Source organism: Plectrocnemia conspersa, unplaced genomic scaffold, assembly GCF_051122295.1.
Source record: "Plectrocnemia conspersa isolate PC_06_02 unplaced genomic scaffold, ASM5112229v1 ptg000009l, whole genome shotgun sequence".
Taxonomy (NCBI): domain Eukaryota; kingdom Metazoa; phylum Arthropoda; class Insecta; order Trichoptera; family Polycentropodidae; genus Plectrocnemia; species Plectrocnemia conspersa.
Window position 1 is genome coordinate 20,491,103 of NW_028277173.1, and position 25,628 is coordinate 20,516,730.

The following is a 25,628-nucleotide window of genomic DNA, read 5'->3' on the forward strand; positions in this document are numbered from 1 at the left end:
GAGAGACATCGAGGCAGAGACTCGAACATACAAGGGCGACATTAGATCGCATCACGACAAAAATCCCAGTTACTTTAATAGCATTCATCTGACAATTACAATTCGACTCTGTGTTTTTCTGAAACTCGCTTGAAAGCTTAGTTACGAAATGTATCACTTTATTATAGAGTAAAGATTATTTTGCCAGACTAATCGAAAGTTTTCCCTATTTCGAAGAAACTAGAGGCATCTACTTTATTTCCTTATAGAACATATCACGAGCATCGAGATGTTTAAATTTTAACGAGTAAAATATAATAATAACATTCCTGTCGTGGAACGACGACGACAGCACGCGACTTGCACAGGCGTTTATCGATTGCTGGAAAGCATGAGCTGAATAAGGTTAAGATAAAACAGCCATGGAATACTATAGATTACCTATGATTGGGCAATGAACGCTTTTCAATGTTTGTGCAATGAATCAAAAATTATTGCGTGATTCATTGTAAATTGCGTTAAATTTATGCACATTCCATACATCTTTTTACTAATTTACTAGTAAAAGTAAAAGTGAGTTACGTTCACTTAACAGCAGATCAAATTTGTGTTATATATTATATATGATATAAATAATACGTCCATAAATAACTGATATTGTCGACAATGATAGTATTATAAATGACTGAATATGACTAAGGGAAAATTACAAATTCACTTATACTAAACGACACATACTGAGGTAGAAGATTGCTACTATTCATACACACAATGCATTATGCAAGAATTACTATCAAATTAAACAATAATAAACACACACTGTGCATTTCAAAGGCCAGATCTTACGTGAATTAATGGACCGAATATGTGCCAAATTTTCCATGATAGCAATGGAAGGCGTGCCAAGTCTGAATAGTTTGAATTAGTGGTAGGCCACAGGGCAACCTTCAAATTCCAACATCATCCAATACAATCCAACGGAAAAATTAAAAGTGAACGGTTGGAATGAATCTATTCGGGTATATAAATATTGCAATATTGATTCAAATTAATCAAGTTAACATACTTTTTAAGCTTAGCTTAAATAAACTACTTCTATATATGTATATATAAGAAACACCAGAAGCACTGGTTAGGCCAACTCGTTAAATATTATCATCACCAATAACAATACAACTAATCTCTATTTGTAAAACGATCCAAAATAGCATTTATGATTTTCAAACGTGCTAAAAATAACCATCCATACAAAGTGGCTTCGGTTATATCTCAAACTAAACAAACGTGCTATATCAGCATTTATTACTAGCCATATTTTTAAATTATACAAAGCATGTTTAAGAATATGTGGCCTTTTACTAATCCCTCGTGCGCCGCATCGTGAAAGCTTACGTTCACGTGTCACATTACACGTGATTGTGTTTTCATTCACGTTCCATATATTTTTATTAAATTATGCACATATCGATATTAAAAAAACCCAGTTAACTTGGACTTATCGATAGCAAAATCTCAGTTAAATAGCATGGTACATATTTGGAATATTTGTGATATGGTTATCTATTAAAATTAAAATACGATAGACGGGATAAGAAAAATCGCGAACGATTAGAAGCCACTTCAAAATTTAAGTGGACTTTGTTATGACGGTGACATGAGGACGATCGATGGCGTTGACAAGTATGATTGTACCGCCTCGTATCTTCTTATAAAGAATTAAGGTCAGATTTATAATGCTGGACTGCGTTTCATGAGTGATATCCGCAATTTATTCATAAGTATAGTCTTTATGACGTATGACTAAAAATAGATATAGCTACTCGTGTGGTTCATTAACTATAACCATACCAAGTATTATATATCCAAAATATATTTTCGTCAGATTAATTAAAAATGCTGATTGTATGACCATTAATGAAATTTCCGTTGGAGACTCGCCTTAAGTATCGTAGGTTCGGAAAGCTCTCTGACTAATCATAACAATGCAGCGACCATTCAACCAATCGTTGCACTCGTTTATTCGACCGACGATATATGTCCACGCCTCTATAAAGTGACGTTTACTTGATGGACATCTTGCGAAGGTCGAATTGTGCAACGGGCTAATGTAGCTAAACGGTGCTTTTTTGTTGTCCGATGATGTATTGTTTCCGCAACCGTTGTGCAACAAAGAAATATTTTTTCTCTGCATCGGAGGGTAATTACAATTTACATGTTCCTTCCCCCTGGACATAACGAAGGCTATTGTGGTGGTACGTTCAGTTAGTATTTTGTAACGCTCATCCTTATAATTACTGTGATTTAGTGCGCGAGTTTAAGGAAGAACCCCCACAAAACACTTGTTGAAATGATGCATAATTACAATAATGTTGAAAAACACTTGTTGAAACATGTTAATTAATGACGTTATTTTACGGAAATGTAAGAATAACAGGAAAAAATAGTATATAATATAAGTTACACTACTCAATCGAGTAGTAATCATTGTAGTATACCGGATTGTCAAAACGATTCGGTTCGATTTTGACAGTGGAGTAGAGTAGGCGTTATTTTGTTATAATTATGGCGATTCTCAGAAAATTGCTTCCAATTCTTAGTAGAAACAATGCGCCTTCCAGGCTTATAATTACTCATTTAGTGGTCGGTTACAGGCTCACAAGGTGGCGAACGCAACAATTGAAAAATTCGCGGTCATCTCCAAACATGATAAAAACAAGGTAACCAAGGATTTGAGCTTCAATGCTACGAATACTGTCACACTTATCTTAATAATTTTTAATCATGACGAAAAGCGAAGCAAATTTTATGTTAACAAACAAATTAGCCGCTATTTAAAACTTTATGTCACGGCAATTAGATGAGCTAATGTTTTTTTTAGCAAGAGTCAAATACGATTTATAAAACATTTCGAAACCGATTAATCTCTAGAAGTAGTGACATCGTCTGACCGCAGGATCCCACGATATAACCGCTTCAGATAAATGGGTTATCATATTTATTGTAGGCATAATAGAGTTATCTATGTATATCAGTGGTTCCGGCACGAGTCGACATACAAATAAACACAAATAAACGAGAAATTGACTGCTGCGATTCATTCGGATACTTCACATGAAAAAAATATACAGTAGCAATTATACAAAGGAGAAATTAAACATGAAAATAATTACATAATTACATCATTTTTGAGATACCTATATAAAAGGGTATTTGGTTATTATCCGTTCTTGAATCCCAGTGGCTTTTTTAGGAACGTTGGGATACGATTCGCTGAGTTCTCGCATAAAGTTGTATGTCGCTAAGTATTTTTTTAAACTACTGAAGGGTGCTAAGGGGGTCCGCACGACTTGCCTATGGCTATCGCCATCCGGCTCCTCAATACACTGGCCTTGCTGGTCAGGTTCCTATAATTTAATTTTAATATTTTATGATTTTTTATTGTCTCTTTCCATGTATTGCTTATTGCATGTTTATTATTTGTATTATATTTTTTGCGTATTGAAATAATACTATGTATTCTTTTTTGACCATCATGACCCATTGGAATAACCTGTTAGATCACGATGGACTTAATTTAATTTAAATAAATAATGTAAAAATTACACAACCAATAAATTACACTCTCTAGTAACATACTAAAAGCATTATATATGTGATAGAATATGATTTTAAATAAAAAAATATAAAATTTATATGCACATCAAAATGGTTACTGGAGAATGTGAAATTACTCCAGTGTAATTTTATCACTTATATTTTTTCCCTCTGTAATTTTATTATTTTTTATTCGCACTATTTTTAATCCGTTCGCCTGCAGACAACATACTGTCATGGACGCTCACATACTGAGAAGGACACCACCATATGAGCACCGCAACAGATAGGGATCAACTTCGCAACACTGTCATTGCTGCCTACAAGCCCTCTGAAAATCCTCCACGGACATCATCCCTGCGCCAGCTTCTCCACCACCACTCGGAGAAAACATCTCGCCATTTATTGTCTGTCACAATATATAATATAATCTAATACAATTTTCTGAGCTGATGGTAGGACAGGAAGATTGCGAAACTTTGCCTAGGCAGCACATTGAAGTATCTTTGCCATTAAGTCAAATTACAATAGCTAAAATATTTTCTGAAATTTGTAATGTTATGAGAACTATTCTCTACAAAAAGCTTGCATTTGTCGGGCACAAATGATGTAAACAGATTTATTATAGGAGATATTGTAGTTGGAAGTTGTTTTTAGGCGTCCTGTGCTATGCACTTGTTTTTGTATGACGCATGTCTTTCAATTTAACGCTTGTTAAAAACTAATTTTTAAATAAGAGGCGAAACAAATACATTTGATGCTTGCTCTAGGATACTGCGGTCAAAGCGATTACACAAAGCACACAAACAATGCTTGAAAGTTATATCACAAATTATTCTAATATGTCGAATCTTAATGAATGACTTTCTTCTATGGTATAGCTTTTTATATATATAGCGACCACTTAAAATATAACCTACTAGAGCCATGTACGGCCCGAATTGTAAAATCGCATAAACCCGACCGTGGGAACTATTTACTTCTTTGAAAGACGCTGACAATCGTCAACAGAGCAATTAAACCAGCGAACTACGCCGTACAAACAATGAACACTTGTGCAACGCGTTTTTTTTCGCCATAACCACGCACACGACAAAAATGGCCATTGTGGTGGGAAGGCAGTGATCGGTCTAGCGTGTGACTCAAGAATATTCGCGAATTCTGCGTAATCTCTCGAGCAAATTGAACAGTCATAGATATAAATCAGACTAGAGGCATTCCAGTCACGGTAATCGCCTACCGTATAACGGCATCGTTCGAGAAGGGTATCCCTTGTGTTTGTATACATTGTATATAGGTGTATATATATTGTATCAGTCGAATTCCTCAGACGTTTCATCAACATCTTGAATACCAACTTGTGCAATGCGCTTCCAACGAAAATCGTGAAATGGTACTGATGCGCGAAACAACATTGCGAATTGTTTCAAACAATTAAATCGAGGCACTCATTGGAATGAAGTAAACAATATAGCGGTTTGAATCGTTCAATGTTTATAAAAACTGACATTGTATATACACAAGTGTGAATATTGAATGAGCGAAAACAAGTATAGATATTGTGTTATGTTCGTCGGAAGAACAACTTCTAAAAATTCGATTAAGTTCTTGAAGAAAAAGCTTTCAAAGTCGTCTAAAGAAGAGAATTTGCGATTGAAATAGATATGAACAATAACTATTATAATAATATAAATAGTAATTATGTATTTAGGATAAACATATCTTTCAAATTACTCCCACAAGATAGATGAGTTACTATTATACAATCAAAATTAAACATGATATGCTAAATGTATGCGTAAAGTAAAGAATATGTATCCACAAGTAAGTTGACTAACTCATAATCAAATACTAGGAAAAGTATATAAAATATTTAAGAATGGTTTCGTTGAAATTTTGCCATTATCATATAACAAAATATACGATACGACAGAAATGATGGCGTAAGCGTGTAAGACATTACCTCTCGTATTCATAGTAATAGAAAGGTATTGGATTCGTTGAAAAACAGACAAAATCAAGATACCATTTACTGATTATATTTTTTTTATCCGGTTCCTTGGGTTTAACTGCTTTTCTATTTGATTATTAATTCATATTAATTATTTATTGTTGTTTGTTATTTCTTTTGTAAACGAGTATTTACGTCTCAGAAATTACATGATCTACTACAGATTTATAAGAATCGCACTTGCTCTGAAAAAACGTTGCATTATACATATACTAGATAGTTCGATCCATATATAAAATTACATTAACGAAACAACCATAATTGCTTGGTTCAAATTAAACACAAACATCGAAACCCATACGCTCAAACAATAACCAATTATACAGACATTCGACTGATGCGTGTCAGAAAAACGTGCCAATGAAAACGTGAAAGTGACCTTGAAATAAATCGAACCAAAGAAAGAGAACATTATCGCAATCAAGAGCTACGAGGGGCTTCCTTCCGCTGCGTAACAAAAGGACTATAAATTACAGCGACGGTCATCCGCGGCTTGCGTCACACGGTTAAATTTTAACCGCGCGGTTAGCGCGGCACGTTAACGCGAAATCGCGAATAAAAAACGCCAATTATTCAGTGTGTTAAAAAAAATGGAATTAGCCGCAAAGAAAAAGTTTTACAATCGCGAAAACTAGCATCTCTCAATGCTTTCACCGGTGCAGTTCTTGGATAGGATTGAAATGCGGCGCACGTACGAATCACACGCGTGTGACACTCTTGTTTAATAAGTAAATATCTTTTTGTAGCTTCAGAATTTTAAATATATGAGTTTAAGCGAAAGAGGCGACACACTCTAATTGTGCCGTTCAAATAGCTATTAGCTTACTGTTACGTATGTGACAGTACAATTATTAGAAAATTATGTTACACTTAAAATTAAATACGTTGATTATAATTCAACCTAAGTCATGTTAAAATTATATAATGAATACGGTACTGCGATAACTTGATTCATAGACTTTCGAGAATGTTCTCGAGTATATTTTTAGCCCAAATAATATAAATGCTAAATATAGCAAGCAAATCTCAATCAAATAAAAAGAAGGGGTATTTGCAACCACCGATAGCTTGCGATCGATAACTCGGCAACCATTTATTTTAAATACTACTGTCTATATAAAGACCAAACAGTTTAGCTGCAGCTTTGTCGTGACGTCACGAACGTCAGGGGAAGCGAGTAACGTCAGCGGGATGAGTACCCTAAAGCGCATTGCATTATAATTATCTGACGAAATACTTCAAAAAATATTTATTATTTAAATTTAATGCCACGATAAATAATGCCAGGCAGTGTGTTTATTTTTATATAAGACCGTTATTAAGTTATAAATTATTATTATTGTGTACTTTGTACATATACCAAAGCGAAATATTGGAGAGTTGTATATTCTTTGTTCCGAGCGCTGATGGAGGAATGAATGAATGAAGTTTCCCATGTCAGTTTCCAGAGTCAGACCTTTGTACGGTTGATTCGAGACGTCTCCGCGAATCAGATGACCAATTGTGGAGCTAATATAGTCAACCAACGAAATACGTTCACGTCTTAAAAGAGTGAAATTTGCCAGATGAACACATTCCAAAGGTCAATAATGCAAAGGCGTATTGTTTATGCAATCCATAATGCACAAAAGCGTATGGAATCTCTGGTCATTACAAGGGTTATAATGACATGATAAATATAGCGTGCTTTGACACATTGTCTACGCATTTCTTTATATCCAAAAGGAGTTTTTTCTCTGAACATTCCGAGTGTTTAACCGTGGTGGTATGGTAAGTTTGAGTCTATGTCGTGTTAATATGTTTGAATCATGCAATTGTCAAGTTATATTCCATTATCCATTTTTTACGTTCGCAAGTGTCGTAAAATATTTGTTTGCGCATTTGTATGGAGACCTCCCACATTGTGCAACAATTTTTTGACTGATTGAATTTTGTTTATTGCGCTTTTAACGCGTAATGCAACAAGTTTTTTCTCACGGTTAATGCGTCAAATTCTATAAGTGCTTTATACTTGACCGATGATCGCCACATATCCTTATTTATTTTCAGAAATCACTTACAGTGCATTTTCTATACTAATATTCAAAAGAAATGTAAGTTTGAATACCACTGACCTATAGTAACGGGTGTGTACTTGTTAAGGCTGCGTAAGTGGTGCGTGACCATTTTGATGAGATTTATTTACTATAAGTCTCATCAAGCACAACAGATGGCTTGGACGTTTAGAAGGATGAAAGCAATTATCTGGCTCTAGTCGTAATGGATTGAGATAAAGTGGTAACTATAAATATGCTGGAATTAAATATAGCATCTTTATGCAGTCCACGGATTTATTATGTGATGCAGTCGTAATGACCGACAGTTTCATCACACACACATTGCATTCACGAAAATTAGACGACATCTCACGATGTAGCGATGGCTAGACCATAACATTGTTAATACAGTACTAATTTTACATATTGCTAATGAGATGAAAGAGAATGCAATTCGCGGCTCTCACGCCAATGCGCGTGGCGAACGACCATGGTGGCATAGCATACACGAAGGCAACATAGGTTAGGCTGTTTTTTTGTTAATTTGTTTAAAATATGACGCATAGCAGACAAAATAACTTTAACTACTCGAGAGAAATGTTCGAGAGTAACAAATTGGAAAAAGAGATCTAGGTTCCTTTTCGTTATGAGAATTCGCGACGATTTCACATCGGACGGCGGAAATTAGAAATGGTAGACGGTAAACTAAGTACGACGCGTCATTTAGAATGCAGTAGTTGTGAAGAAAGGTAGATTAAAATAATAAATAGATAAGTGCAAATATTGCAAAAATGTTATAAAACTTAATGATCTATGTTTTGAGAGAGCAGTTGATTTTATTTATATTTTTCGTATAAATAGATCACTTACAATACCAGAGGTAGAAACATTGTTTTGATACGTACTCCCAGTGCTATAAGATTTTATAATAGTTTTGGAAGGAATTAAATAACTAAGCGTTAAAGAATTTTATCGTAATAAAAATTCCTAGGTCAGTCACAGCTCACTACTCTTGAGCTGACCCTAGGGTCGAGGGCGATAGACGAGCAAAGCGTTTGCATGGTTAATCTCGAAACGAATGACAAGCGCTTCAGATACTATGCGCCTTCGTTGCTTCCAATACCAGAATAATTACGGTATTCAATTTTTCGTCAAGTTTTTAGGTTTCAATTCCGATTCGACAACATTCCGTGTATAAAAATTCGAATGGTCAAGAAGAAACAGAGAGTCGCGGTGAGCACGTTTTGCGATGATGTCTTCTGGTATACTACTACGTGATTCGACTGAAGATCTCGCTGGTATATTTTAATGTTTTTGCATAACATTCGCGTTGGTCCGATTGGGAATTCAATCCGCATTGTGAATGTAAAAATGGACTCAGCTGCAGCTAATCTAGGCGACGTGGGCTTGGACAATGAGCCACCATTCGACTGTTCTAATTTATCAGAAGCTATAGTATGCATCTACAATAGTAATACAAAAATTCGTAGTCTATATATATCATTTGGGCAACTATTAAGTAATTTTTAATTAGTACTGAAGAGCGATTATTTGTTTAAAATAGATATATATGTGCCATTAATGTATTCTCACAACGAGAGTTTGAAAATGTGAATTCGTCAAAGAACTTTTTCCTCGGTCTATCCGTAAGATATACATATGACCATTATTTTGATATTTTCAACTATTTCCTTGAAATAAAATGCCGATATTAAATTAGTAGCGTGCTAAAATTTTGATGCTTTGCTGATAAGCCTGAAATAATCTAATATACTGTCGGAACTGTCGATCCACAAAAATGTTAAATGACCACAAGAAATGTCTTGAAATTTAATTAAGTATTTTCCTACGAAACATCCGCACGCACTGGTGTGATTATAATAATTGATATGCAAAAAAGAAATCGAATTTCACATTGCTCGGATTGTTGAACCAAAAGAGCTCACTCGCGCCGAACAAAACCCGCTTTGTCCCTCGTGGTGACTTTTGTTCGGTTCGTTACGCATTCAGAATCGAAAACGTCGACCTCGCTAGACCGGCTGATTTTTAAAGGTCGTCGTCTGTCATTCCTAGCTCTGAATGTGTATTGTTTTTATTGTTGTTGTTACCAATATTGATATACATCTATTTTTTTAATATCGAAAAATATTTAATAATAATAATAAAACATGCAAGTAAAAATCAATAGTCATTTAGGAATTTTATAAGAGGTAAAGAATTGCAAGTCACAAACGAATTAAGAATGCAAAAAAGTTCAGGACGTCGGTTTTAAAATGAAATATAATAGATCTAAATAAAAGAGCAAAAATGTCATAATTTGCTTACATACTTATCAAATTACTTTCTATGTATCTGGAGATTAATAAATACAAATGGCAATAGAAATGACTGTGAACCATATTTTATGAATATTTAAGAATTTTATTAATTGTTTAAAAACTAACAGGATTATATTTCGGTGAAAACTTTTAGACCTAGGCGATGTACAAACATACAGCTGCGGCCAATTGAAATTTGACATGGCGGAAATATTCGAAAAAGATTTACAAAGCTCCTGGAAATTACTTCATTCTTAAATGAACCATTAAAATATTTCAAAAGATTGCCATCAAGTACTTTTTAGACATTATAAACTTATGCTTGTCTTTCTAACCGCACGAAAGCAAGCTGACAGGCAAGGAGCAGATCCTACGCTTCCTTCCAGTTATCGGCCTATAAATTGCGATTAAAATGTAAAATATTAAAAAAAATAGTTGTAGATACTCTAATTTCGCTGCCGCCCGATTAAATCGAAATGTGAATAAAATGTCTAAAGCAGTAGTTTTTTTGGATGTTGAAGTGTTTGGCATGCAGGCATTAAATTAAATGTTTTAGTAACTTCGGTTAAATCAATAAGCTCGTTATAAATCGTAGAATATTTCAAATTAAAATTGAAAATTATCTATACAATCCCTGGCTTTTATTATCTCCTGAGATCCGCAAGGCCCTTGATTTAAAAAGGGGACTTAATTAATTTTAAAGAATTCACCGAAAAAACAAAGCTTTCATTAGCGTTGATTATTTTCGGGATTATTTTAAATAGGAATGAATCTTCCTGAGAAAATTTCTCAAATCTAAAAATAGTAAAGCCATCCTAGCTTTTATTACAAATTCTTTCATTGCCAATTCAACGATATTTTTTCTCTATTTGATATTGACAAATTTTAAATGCAAATAGTGGACTGCCGTAATTGGTTACATTGCCCGTCGTATATATTTTTTTGTTATAATTTATTGTATATATTTTTAGGTGCATGTGCACGGTTCTTTTTAATCCACACCTTCCAATTTTCCGGAGGGGGGGGGGAGGCAAAACTTGGCTAGTCAGTGGTCGATTTTTAATATTTCGATTTCATTAAGATTCATAGTATTTCATTAAATGGTATTCATTTTTCTAGCCAAATTCGAGTAGAGGGGAGGGGCAAATGCCCCTAAATGACGTCCCTGCTTTTTATATGCACGTTTACTCGACTACATTACTCGGAATCTCACTGCCAGTGATTCAATGGCTTATCAGTGTTTAGAGCAGTGTCCTCAAAAATAATCCTTTCTACATATTTAGCCCAGGGGCGGGCAGGATATAACGAAGAATGCTTGTCTGCATTTTTGTGTTTTTACGAGCATTTGTCTTATTTTTAAAACCCATTTGTGTTAATGTTTTAAGACGTAAGATCGATTGTTCTCAATTTGTTTATCTATGTTGACTTTACTCTCATTTTAATTTAAAAATAAGTATATTTTCCTCATACGTCTTATAAAATCACACGGCGATAAAATCCTGTATTTTCGAATCACGTTTCGGCGTTCAATCTAGTAACCCTTTAGTTGCCGAAATTCGATAAACATACGTATATGCTTTTGCTGCTTATACGTTTGATCTGACGATTCATTAAAGAAAGAATCAGATACATTTTTACTGGCCATTTTGAGGCAAATATTTTTTTCTTCCAAATATACATTATTATTATTATGTAATACATCGATAGTGATCTCAAAAGGATTGGTAATCCAAAGGTTAATGTGATTTTTTAATTAAGAACTACGTTTTTCATTATTGGGTATAGGGAGGAATTTGCTGTTGAATTGACAAAAAATTTGATTGGAGAGCGCGAAAAGGGGGGGTGAGGTGTTAAGTTTATACACTTTTTAGAAATTTATTTTGTTGGCCTTTCTTGTGGGGCGCTAAATTTTTATGCCTTATTACTGACATTTAACATCTGGAGAATTTCAATGTTAGTGCAACACGAGTGCGTTATACACTTACAATGTCAACAATGAAAATAAATATTTACTTTAATAACACGTTTGTGAGTAAATATTTAGTAACACAAAAATTATAAGGTCTTATCAATTCACTTTAATAAATCGTATATGTAAAGATATATTTACGATATTGAGTATTTTGGACTAAGAGGTTGACAGCCCCTGGTATAGTAATTTCGAAAAAATCATATATAATTGTATCTGTATACAATTAGCGTATTTAGTATTAGACACTAGTTAAAACGGTATATAATATATAAACATAAAGTATTTTTATTCTGAACATCCCCTCAATCGTTTCTTTTGTTATTGTATGTAAATAAATGGTATATATTGCGCGAAAATTGCGCAATGTGAATACAAACGAACCTGGAGAAGAAACCGGAGAAGGCGTTCTTTGGCTTTGCCGGGGGCGAATTCCCGGCGGAGCTTGACCCTCTCGACTCGTCGGAGTCGCAGGTGGGAGGCGGTGACTCTGGGGGCGCCAGAGACTCTGGGTCGCGTTCGGGGGGCGGCGCCTCCACCCGCCGTTGCTTGGGGCTCACGAAGTGCAGCTGCTTCGTGATGGGGTTGTACGCCAACGATATGTTATCGAGGGCTCGGCTGAGGTGCATGGTCCCCCGGGGGCCCCCATCGTTGTCGCTGAGATCGAGACACCCGCGAGGGCCCACGTCCTCCCTCTCGACAGCTTCCGGCGGATCGGGCCACGACTCTCGGCCGTGACCCTCGGCCATGGCGACTTCGCCCTCCTTGCAGCGCATGCCCGCGGGGGCCGCCGCTACCGCTGCGACTGATGCGACCGACAGCCGAACACGACTGCAGCGCCTCGACCGGCGCGTTCGGATATTACAACAAAAATGGCGTCGATTTCAAACGTCAAATGTCAAACTGTTCAACTGACGGATCAGGGCTACCAGTGCGAAGCGGAAATCATATATTTTATTTTATCTGCTTTTATTTTAAAACATGAATAATATATTAAAAACTTCCTATTTTACGATTAGGGTCGATTTCAACCAAATTACATTACAAGAAGCAACTTTACCTACGGATTACTAACTCCCATTTTAAATGAATTTTCAAGTTAAAACCTATTAATACTTTTAAATACGATTAGTGTCGGTCTTAGGTAACTGGCCGCCATTGTGGAAATACACTTTCCTACGCCTCATTATTCCATTTCAAATAAATTTTGGGAAAATACTCTTATTTCATATTAAAAAGGTCAAAATAATTACACTTTTTGTTGTAGCTATCGATAAAAACTTCCTTGTATCTGGTAAAAATATGGCTAACTTTAAAAAGGGGCTCGATTAAAATAGTTTTCGAATCACTGCTAACAGTCAACGTATGTTGAAATTTGAAACGCCTATTATTTCCGAAGCATGGACTGTCTGAAAAAACACAGGATCGAACATGTGTGTCGTAATATGCCATATTTTTGTGTATTTTCTACATTTATTGCGACGAAGACAAAAGTTAATAATTCAAAGAAACGACACATTCAAGTTGTTCTGGCCCTTGTTTATTTACACAAAGGGTTCCAAGGGCCCCGCAAAATTGACGATGGAGTGTTGGTGAAGCGCGAGGCCAACTTTGTCTTTTGTCTTTGAATTTTACAAAAATTCACAAAGTCAGATATGGCAAAACCGACCCTAGAATTCACATAATTTTGATTTATTCGTGATTTTTGGAGAAATAAAATATTAGTATATAAATTGTAATTTCACATTTCTTGACAAAAATAATATTTGAGCGAGGAACCCTATGCGAGTAAATTGGTTGCGTTTGCTCAGAGCTGGCCCTGATTGAGCTAGATATAAATCTATGCCTGTCGGAGGCTGTTTCACGTTACTCGCTTATAAATTCACGCTTTGCGATCGGAATCTCGCGATTCACGCTCGTGATCTTGTATCTTTCACTGCAAATTTTTGCTTTTTATTAGTTTTCACAACTTTTTATTTGACTAAATTATTTTTATTAATTCTATATTATTATAAAACTGTATGCGTTGCAAGAAATCAATAATAATAAAATATATAAGAACCAGTGTCCGTATATGCGGTCGATTTAAAGCGCCACCAGCATGCACGGTTGATCGACTATAAACACAAGCGAATATAAACACGATCATGATCGGCTGAGTCGTTCGCCATCAACCGTTCATGCTGATGGCGTTTTAAATCTACCGCATCTATGGCACGCACTGATAAGAACCAATATCAGAATCGTGTTTCCTGTATTTTTGAAGATTATTATTAGATATATTTTGATACTAGATAACCAGAAGTAGATAATCGTTGGAAAGTTTTATTATTGCAGGATAATAAGAAATCTTAGCATACCCACCATAAAATTCTTCTCCGACCTTAATAATTACACGAGAAATTGACAATTTCAAAATAAAGACAGGGTTAAAGCAGAGACAGATATAATTTTTGTCTATCAAAGATATTTTGTTTGAAATATACTGTAAAAAAGGTGTTTATTTTAATCGATAAAACTATTCCTGAAAATTTTTGCAATATTCGATTTTTATAAAGACAACCGCACAAACTTCTCCGCTAAGTAAAGAAAAAGTTTTTTAGCAAATTACTCTAAGTCAGTATTTTTTTTTAGAATATACTAATGAAATAAGTAAACTATCTACAAATTTCTTGCGACGTGGCCTAACTTGTCTCAATTTTTTTAAAAGATTTATAGGGCAGCTTAGGAAAGCTAATAAAAGAGCCAATTACTACTTTACTAGACTTTTTTTAATCTTTCGTAGTAACCTGAAAGGCGTAGCCGGGGTTACAATTGGGTAAATCTGCGTTAAAATGGGTTACAGCGGGGTAAATCTGTACCAATATTAGGTAGGTCAATCAGATACAATGAATACCAGCAAGTAAGTAAGTTAAAACCACCGGACTGAAAGTCTGGGAATCGGTGACATCTATATGTAATTAATTATAAATTATGTATTTCATAATTTATAATTAATAGATGTCACTTTGCAGCTGGGAATGTTTTTTTAATAATAGCGTATTTTTATAAATAAAAATTCGAAGCTTCTGCAGTAGCTAGAATCCGCGGCCTCTGGGTTACTAGACGATACCGTACGGACTAGGCAATTCTGACCTATATCTGATTCTTAGTAATAAATATGTATTTACAACTAAGAATCAAACTGCAGATTATTTTTTAATAGTTTGTTGACCTAGAAAATTATAGATTTGCATTATGATTTATTGGGACATGTAGTGAGAAGTTTTAATTTTTTGATACCATTTTTTACACATATGAATAATTTGAAATTAAAACTTTATATGAGAAATAAAACATTGATTTTTTAAAAAATAATTTTAATATCCGCATATGTACAGTTTATTTTAATTTAAAAGTAGTATAGTTACAAACCAACGAAAGTTAACATAAATCAACAAACACAAAAAAACGACGAGGACGGAATTTGGCACTAAACGCGAGTAACTCGCCATATTTTCTAACAATTCTTAAAATAAATAGACGATTTATACATATCCTCGACAAGCATATCGGAAAAAATTAGGTATTGCCAAATTTGAGTAACATCTGTATGCGTTTTAACACAATTTGTACATGTCCATATAAACCGTAAATCCCATTAAATGTAATAATTTAGCAAAATAATAATCTGTACAAAATTCACAAAACTAAAAAAAATCTGTGTAAAAATATTGTTATAAAAAGTAAAAATATATTTTTTATATATACATTTATATATAAATACCTATTTCAAAAGCGAATAATTGAAACCAAAAGTATTGCGAAACAAAAAATATGATACTTAACATAATTCAAAAAACTATAATGAATTTAAATACTAACTTAAAACTATGTAAGGTACATTTTTTTTATTAATTTTAACAAGCGATCTATTTCCTTGATACAATAGAAAATTCGGCAACTTATTATAAATAAGTCAATCCAAAATAGTATTTTAGGTACATGTGTAATGTGTATAGATAATTAGTTGTTTAAGAAATATTTTTTTATTAAATTTAGACTTTTTATTTATATATATATATATGAATTTTTTTATTATTTATATAGTAAATTTTCCTAAAAAAAATATTGCGATAAAATTTATTCCTAAAATTTTTAAAGTGAGTAAAGTTTCTAGTCAAATGATCAGTCATTCGATCATGATTCATATAAATATTGCAAATATCATGTATGTATGAGTTTGAGTATATATTTATATGTTGGGCCAAGATTTAAAAATAATTTTAAACAGTCATATATTTTTGTTAATATTTTCTTCAATTTTAACTAATACATATATATACACAGATAGAAAGATCACACGAAAAAATGCTTAATGATAATTAAATTTTATTAACTAAATTCATTATTGTATTAAAAATGTTTACAATAAAAAATAGTGTGTTCCCAATTATTAAAACCGTTAAGTTGATAAATTTTATTGAAAAAAATACTTCAAGTATATTTTAATATATTTTTTTTAATATTTTTAATTACCGAGACATTCATTGATATGAATTTAAAGACAAATAATTTTTCATTTAAACTTTATGTAAATATAATTATTGAATATTTAACTTATAATTTTACAACTTTGTCTAATATTTTCCCATCAATAATGCTATCAATTTATTGTACTATAAATATAAATGCAATTTTTAATACAGCTCTAGTGAATCAAGTGTTGTTTCTTCAATATATTAATTAATTAAATAGCAACATTATTTTATTCACCATCTTTCAACTCCGGAAATAGTTCCACTAGTATTGCATCAAAGAGAGTATATACAAGCTGAAATGTATTTTATAACAATTTATATTATTTCCAAAAATTAGTTATATTACTTTATCCATACATACTTGTTTATTCATTTTTGGGTTTTGTAAGTAATTCAGTAAGGTGTCAACGCTGAATAGAAAGTTTGGACCCATTAGTTTGGTGAATATCATGGGAAAAGCGTTTTGCAACTGAGATTGTGCCATTTTAAACTTGACGTTCCTATCAATTTTTACGCTCGACTGAGTAGGATTATCGAATATTAAATCTGAAATATTTATAAAATTAATATTGTTACTATTAAGATATTAAAAAAGCAACATATTATACCCTGTCCTAATTTGATCAAATGTCCTAATCTCGGTGGCGATAGAACTTTTTTTAAGACATTGTTTAAGTACACATCAAAGTAATAATTAACATAAGGATTTCCAAATTTACATAGAAAATTACATAGGTTTGTCACTATATGTCGTGCTTCAAAAACATCTTTTACTGAAATAAATATTATCGGTTAATAGATAAGCATATCTTTAAAATGACAATAGGACTTACGAATGAAATGTAGACAATGTGTGAAGTTCCATGATGTTTTATCATTATTTTGACATGAGTTCATCGAGTTACTTGTTTTATTAGTAGCAAAGTTATTCTCAAAAATGCCACCGGTTAAACTACGAGTGTCGTTATATTTTTTTGTCAATGATATATCGTTAACAATGTCGGTAGCTTCTTCTTCACATTCAAGCATACGTTTTTTTTCTTCGTTTCTATATATATATATATATATATTTAAACATAGATATAGTTTTTTATATATGTTAAATTAATATAAGATAATACATACAAAGATTGATAATATTCAATATCGGTTGATATTAAAAACGTTTGCAAAAAGGCATCCAAGTGTTGTCCTTTTTCTTTTCGCAACTTGTGAGTCACCGTTTGATACAAGTTACCAAAATCAGAAAACGGAGACGAATCCGAAGATGCCTCCTTAGCCAAGGCGGAAAAATCGGCATCAGTTGTTAAGAAAAGATGTAGCAAATCACTGCTTTTTAATAGAGGTACACCCAATAAGTGTTGTAGAAACACTTCATACTTCATTTTTCGTAATTCAGCAGCCGCTTTAACTCTATAAAAAATATATAGTACGAGCATCGATCTTTAAATATTATTACAATTAGTGACAGCGATAAAAATTATACAAAACTTTTGTTATTTACTTAATAAATGTGTTTTTTTGTAATGACTTTTAAAAAAATGTTTTATTTTAAGCACTTATTATAATTAATTTCAGCTACACAGCTCTATAATCGATCCATCACTGATTAAAAATATAAAATTTACCGTTTTGATGGAATATAAATATCGCCAATAATTGATTCTCCATGAAACTCCATCAACTTTTCTTTTAACGTATGAAAATCACGATCTGTTCGATTCACCGCCCATTGACTATCATCTCCAATGCCGTGTGGATCTATTTTATTGATATTTATATTGAACCAGTGTATCAATCCAGCTTTGTTTTTTGCCTGTAATATGTTAATATAATCAACACAGTTTATATAATTATATTTATGATTGATTACCTTTGCCTCAGTCACATCTTCAATTGATACTCTCCAAGAGGACATGTCTTTATTTTTTAACCTCGCATAATTAGCGAGAATATCAGAATATTGCATTTCCATCTCGACACCGTCGACGGAATCGCTGTCACAATTATTTTTCATGGCATCGTTAGGATCTAATAAGAGTCCATCGACTGTTTGATTTTTAAAAGCGTCTTTAAGTTTAGATAAAGGTTTACCGATTACAGAAGAGTTATTGGATTTATCAGGTTTTCTATAAATAAATAAACAGTTTCAATCACATGTATTTCATAATGATAGAAATTTTATCATCTTACACATTCGTCAAAAGGCGCTTAGGTTCAGTAATAACACATGGAATAATCAGATTATAAAACTGAAAAACAAATCACAAATTAATCGACAATTTAATTTACTGATAATTTTAAGATACATACTTCATAACTATCGAAAAATTTAGGCGCCCATTCTTGATCCAACAGAGCAAAAACATAATCGTATGCTTCGTATATTACTTTACTCCTCTGAAGCTTAATTATGTCTTCTGGGCCGCCTTTTAAAATTGATTTAAATTGTTCTATGTGTTCTTTGTTGAAGGAAATATATGATGAACTGTCTTTTATAAAGTAAGTAGAGTACAGTTCCATTGCACGTTTAAATAATGTCTTTTTCTCAGTCACGTTAATCTCGGGCTGTAGCATTTTCTTATTAAATTCATCTGAAATTGTAACAATAAATTTTAATTATTTAAATTAGCATGATATTAAATAAAAAATGTATACACCTATATCTAAGCAAAATTGAAGTAGATGAATTTTCCCCCTTGATTTCATAAATTGCATAAACGAATATAAATATTCTGGGCTCTTTAATATTTCAGCAACTTCTAAATTCAATAATCTCATTCTTTTATATAAATTCTTATGAACAAAGTTATTTAAAAATTCTACCTGAAATGTAAAATTTTGATTAGTATTAATATTTTAAATAAAATCTAAATTCAAAGTTATTATTATATTATTACTTCATGATTTGGTAGCACAGGTAGCTGCGACATTTTTTCATTTCCCGTCGCTAAAATTACAAGCGTATTTATAGTATTAGGATCAGCTAAGAGATCGGTAAGGGACAATAGCACCCATCCAGCAAATATTTCTCGAATTAATATACTAAAAAGTCTAAAAAAATAATTAATTAATATAACTGCATAAAATAATTTAAGAATAAAATTAATAAATCAAGTCATACTTGCTGTCAACTTCTTGCTTTGGAAGTAAAATTGGCATTAATGCTTCTGTGACACATCTCAAATAATCCATTTCATTTTCTCTACTTACAACTGCAGTATGCAATGAATATTTTAATGGTCCCTCGAGTGCTGCTTCTTCTAAATTTTCTATATTTTTCTCAATCATTATCCTCTGTGCTTCGTTACATATAACATAATGCTTCAATGCACATGGAATTAATTTATTTGTAATAATTTCACCTATATTAACCTACGAATATATAAATTATTAAGTAGCTTAGCGTAATATACCCCTTATTGATAACAATACATACCTTTAAACCTCTATTCAATAATGAACTAGATGCGTATCTCAATAAATATCTAAGTTCACCTTGTAACGTTTCTTCTTCAGACAATTTTGAATACCAAGGTGTTACAAATATCCTAATAATAGTATTATAAAACTGAAATTAAAATATACATTGCTTTAGTTGGAGAACATATAAAATAATATAAATCAATGAATTAGAAACATTTTCTATAGCTTGATCGAGTTGCTTATGAAGGAGTAAATTAGTCCATGGCTCTTGACAGTTTGTTTTATGATATCTTAAACATTTCTCTTCTCCACATACATTGCAGTTATTCTAAAAAAAACATTTAGAAAAATTGTCACACAAAAGGTATAGGTAATTATATATACATGACGCTCAATGTAATTTACCCGTGAATGTTTCAATGAAGTATTTTTATTATATTGTTCGTTTAAATGAAACGAACTAAATCTAAACAAGGTGTGTAGAACTTTCTCTTTGTATTTTAATATGAAGTAAAACAGTATAAAACCGGATATGTAACTCAACACAAACAAAATCGCTTCTGACACACTGTAAAAGCAAAACACGAGGGTTTGTATCTATATATCAATTGTTTCTAAGGGATTGCACAATAATTAAAAGCAAATGTTGTATCTATCGACATAATTAGAGTAATTAGAAATGAACTTTTGGTTAACCTGAATGTGAATATTACAACCGCGAAAAATATTAAAAAGCATGTGACATGTTTGATTTTTATTATATTTTTCAGTTTTGAAACAATCAAACCGTCTATAGTGCTCTCAGACATTGTAAAACCTAATCTTCATAATAAACTGACAAGTGACAGCTGTCACTTATATTTTTAAACTATACGATATTTGGCCATAAGAACACATAACTCAACTATCTGTAAATATTAATCTATTTCAATTTTTCTTTGTTTAAATGTTTTTTATGTTATTTGCAATATAAAATAAAAATAAAATTATAAAATAAACAAAAAAGTCGAATCTATATTTACTTTTTTAAAAACATTGAATATTTTGCGGGGTAATGCCGAACGACGTTTTTATTATCTGCCGAAATTTGTGCGACTTAAGCGCCGTATGCAGTCAGCGAAGAAAGTCTTTACTTTACTGCTTTACTGCTAATTGAAAGCCTATTATCTACCTGTAAGTATATACGTCCTGACTTCAATGATGATTTATTTGTGAGCTTTACTGGTGATGAGTTCAAGACCAAGCCAGAAATGAGAAAAGAAGAGCCTGCTTTAAGGCAGTGTTCCGACTCGAGTAAAGGGGAAGATAAAACATTCCCGTCTTTCGTATTTCCCATTTTAAACAACCTAACTGCTATTGAGCTAGGCCAGTGGTCGGCAAACTTATTGGCCGAAGAGCCAAATATGTACATTACAACGATTCAAAATAGTTCTAAGAGCCAAATCTGTTTTTTAATTTAGTAAACCTTTATTATAATTTTAGACCTTCATTAAATTACGGGTACACTGAATAAAACTTGATTTCACACTTAATAAAGATTTATTCGTTGATAAACAATAATATGAAAGTAAGGTATCCATAAATTTAAATCATGACAATGACTGACAAACACTTAATGCGAACAATGTCGTTGCATCTCCTTGGAAAGTTTCAGTAAGTCAGGTTTATATGTTGTTGTTTTTAATTTTAGGCATGATTCCAGGTTCTCATCAATAAGACAACTTCTCAGTTTACTCTTGATAAAGTTCATGCTTGAAAAGGATTGTTCGCATGAATATGTAGAACCAAAAAGGGAAAGAACAGCAAACGCAAGTTTTTTCAGCTGATCGTAAGTCAGGAATACTATTCCAGACGTTGAAAATGATCATGTCTTCATTCTCCAGGTCTTTCAAAGCAGACCACTTGTGTTGTGAACTAAGATCACATTCGTTCTTCAATATTTCCAAATCAATACAAAGAAGTTGAAATTTGGAGCTCTATATTTCCTTGTTTTTTAAATCCTGCAATTGTATTTCAAATTTACAATGTCAATGTCAAAAGGAGAAAATTTCAACTCAGTTATTATAGCATTAAGAGGATTTTTGACGAATGCTAAGGTCGCTTTGCTGTTTTTAAACTCCTGAAACCTGCTGAGAAATGCTTCCATCATATTTAAAATTATTGTTTTGAAATGGTGTTTGTCAAAAGAGGAATTATTTTCTTGGCGATGCTTCAGCAGGCTCGGAAAGTGAAACAATGTTTCCCTTTTAAAATCTTGAGCAAAAAGGGATAAGTTGTTTTCGAATGAAATGACTTCTTCTAACATCGAAAAAATTGTGTTTCCTTTCCCTTGTAGTTTACGGTTATGCTGATTTAGATGAGACGTAACGTCTACCATGAAATGAAGGTTTTGGATCCACTGATTGTCTGTAAGTTCTGGATAGTGAACATTCTTCTCAAGAAGAAATGCTTAAATTTCTGGCAATAGGGACGCGAAACGTTTTAAAACGTTCCCTCTTGATAACCATCGAACCTTGTTATGAAGTAGAAGATCAGCGTACTCACTCTCCATTTTAACTAAAAATTCTTTGAATTGACGATGATTAAGAGCTTTAGCTACAATGGAGTTGATGATCGTGCTCACTAATCCCATAACTTTACTAATTTCTTTCGGAAATATCTGCGCACAAAGTGCTTCTTGGTGAATAACGCAATGATATACCAATATCTCGTGATTATTTTTTCTTTCAAAATGGTAACAAACCCTTTTCTGACGCCGGTCATACTTTTGGCCGGCTTTTCTGTAGCCGCCAAATACGCAGATTGACAGCTGTCATACTACTACGCTGCGCTGCGCCCCTTCCGGACGAAACAGGTACTACGCTCACGCACACATTCAACGTTGCATGGAAAGGACACTTGACCAGAATTAGCGCCCGAGCCCGTGGATATTTGTGCCAGAGCCGCACTCAAGGAGCCAAAGAGCCGCATGCGGCTCCGGAGCCGCACTTTGCCGACCCCTGAGCTAGGCGGTAATAGACAAATCGTCGTTTTTTTTTAATAATAGCCATTCATTTTTTAGTAAGCACTGTAACGCCACAGTCGCTCCGAAATTTTTATCTGATCTGTGTCGGAAAACGGTCTCTAGCTTTGGCCGAAATTTTTTTGCCGTTGCAATCCAGTTTCCAGCGGGTATTTGACAATTTATTACATTGGATGCTGTAAAAATACATTTTTATTATATCTTCCTCCGTTATCCAAATCAATCGTGAATATATTTCAGGCCGGCGATGGAATTTCTTAGTTATTTATACTTGTATGGAAAAAATAATAATTTTATCGTATCTAAAAGTATATGTGCTTAACACATAAAAAAATATGTATAAAATTAAATTAAAATGCTAATTATTACTGCATAACTTTGACGATTATATAAGTACGTATGTATTCATGAATAACTGCTAGCCATAATTTCTGGTTTTAAGCACCGAAACTCCGACAAAGCCAGGTTTTAAAATTTCATTTCTAGATATTAATTTGTCTGCAAATGAATAAGATCTGGCATTTTATTCTATAATCTGTAAGTCTCTAACTGCATAATATATATTCAACGATTCCAATAGAAAAAAAAACAATTCTTTCAGTCTTTCAATCGGCGCAAAAGCTCTATTTGCGGCGCCCATTTTAAGCTACTGTGGTGTTTTTGTGTTTCTTGATGTTTAACACTGCTGTCAATTTACATGAAAAAAGAACGGTGTTTTAAATGTTATAATGCACTTGGGTTATCGTAATTATAATTTATTTTGCTATCAAAAAATAATAAAATATTTTTGTAATGATATAATGTTGAAAATACTAATCGTTTAAGTTTAATTGAATACGATGCTAATAAAAAAAATTAATTACTTTATTCAGTATAATTTATTAAATAGTATTTTAATAACTGAGTAATATACAAATTTCAATTAACATTAAGATTCTGAATGTGGTATCAGCATATGGTATTATGAAGTAATTATATTGAAATTTCTACTAAACATGAATTCGATTAAAATCTGCATTATATTAGTATCGGAAGGAAATTATTCTATTCCTGAATCAGTATCCAAACTAAAATAGTAACGATATATAGTTATCTTATGTAGAAATATAACATAATGTATAAAATTTAATTTAAATACTTATTGGAAAATAGTCTTTGTTTTTCTTTATATTTTGCCAAGTCGTTCGTAAACTTATATTTTAATTCTAAATTTTTCAGTTTGCTTTTTAGATCATTGTTGGTTTTGCGCAGATCCATTATCTGAAATGTTTATTATGTAATACCTGATTTGTTAAGCAATGTTGAATTATTGAATTTATTTACCACAATTTCCATATTGTCGTCAATGCTTAAATAAAAAAATAAACATGTATAATATTTAACAATATAATTATTAATTACAAATATTTTATTTATATTACTTGTTCTTCATTTCGTTTATGTTTTCCTCTAAAGTTTCGATTTCCTTTTTTAACTCATTACAACAGTAACCATTGTCTATTATAGTTTTAATGCAGTTGGTTTCCAGTACTTTAGATATATTTAAAATGCATTCGTTTTCTTTAATAATATACTCGGACCATATTTTATATATTTCAATTTTCTATAGACGGAACAAGTGACATGATAATATTTTATATGAAAATATCTTAATTTAAAATGCATACCTTTTTTAAGCAGCTAGAACTATTTTCAAGATCATTTATTGCAGTATTATATTCTGCATTTACAAAATCAAATGTCTTTTCAATATCGTGATACTGTTTTTTGATTTTATCAATATGAATCATAATTGTATTTGCAGCAGACGTAATTGATGCTAGATTCAAGATATTAAGTGTATTTATAATAAAACGTTGCTTAGTGATAATAAAATAAAAATAAAAGAGACAAATATATTTTTTATATTTATTTTTCCACAGATAAATTAATGGAACACATATACATTTCATATAGGTATAGCAATTAATGTATTTCCATTGAGGTGAAGTGGTTAAAGTGACAACATTGAATTAAGGGTTATTAATTTGTAATCATAACTAAAGACTATTAATTTATTTGTTAAAAACTCATATTGCATCTAATTTTTATTTTATTATCCTTCTTCACCTCTTATTTATGACTTTATATTTATTATATATGATATTATGTTTGAGTGAAAGTATGTTTTAAATATATTGATTGTCAATATATAAAAAGTAATAATGAATAAGTCAATATGAAGGGTTGGACTGGATTATTCACAAAGGGAAATATGTAGTCGGTTTAATATTATACTATATATAACACTTACAAAAAGTGTACCTCCCTAAAAGTATTAATAAAGTAAGCGTTTAGTTGGTCAATAAAATTGACTGAACGTCAATTTGATATTAGCTGATGTTTTCAACCAAGGCAGTGTAATTAGACACATTATTTAGGCCATATTTTAATAATCATACATATTTGGTGTTGACAAAATCAATATATCTTATATATGAAACAAAATAGCTATAGTTAAAATTTCGACCAGTCCAACTTAGTTGATATATTATAATGTTTATATTATATAATTATATGTTATAATAAATATATCTATTTGTTTTACATTTTCCTATCTACAAAATATAATACACACATATATTTTTTAATAAATAACATTTACATAAAAAGCTTCGTTTATGATAACGTTAACTATGTATTTGCAAAATAAATATTTCTATATATTTTCTTTTAAAATATAACATTTAGCTATCATAGATATTTTAATTGTT

General features: G+C 32.0%; 2 protein-coding genes across 2 annotated transcripts in view; both read right to left on the bottom strand.

The window, feature by feature from the left end:
• LOC148232200 (TBC1 domain family member 12-like) overlaps window positions 1-12,714 on the bottom strand; it is a 37,596-nt gene extending 24,882 nt beyond the window's left edge. The window contains exon 1 of the mRNA XM_088193658.1: window positions 12,292-12,714. Within this exon, the coding sequence (XP_088049784.1) occupies window positions 12,292-12,683 (392 nt within the window). The 5' untranslated portion in view covers window positions 12,684-12,714. The remainder of the gene's footprint in view (window positions 1-12,291) is intronic.
• Window positions 12,715-16,402: 3,688 nt separating this feature from the next.
• Window positions 16,403-20,730, bottom strand: LOC148232203 (sorting nexin-14-like). The gene is made up of 16 exons (XM_088193049.1): window positions 20,550-20,730; window positions 20,259-20,421; window positions 20,068-20,181; window positions 19,867-19,998; window positions 19,552-19,802; window positions 19,328-19,481; window positions 19,088-19,253; window positions 18,741-19,021; window positions 18,621-18,679; window positions 18,301-18,556; window positions 18,056-18,243; window positions 17,553-17,840; window positions 17,261-17,475; window positions 17,036-17,200; window positions 16,789-16,973; window positions 16,403-16,720 (listed from the first exon to the last, which is right to left on the bottom strand). Exons 1-16 carry the CDS (start codon window positions 20,660-20,662, stop codon window positions 16,655-16,657), a joined length of 2,796 nt encoding a protein of 931 aa, XP_088049175.1. The 5' UTR covers window positions 20,663-20,730; the 3' UTR covers window positions 16,403-16,654.
• Window positions 20,731-25,628: the final 4,898 nt, after the last annotated feature.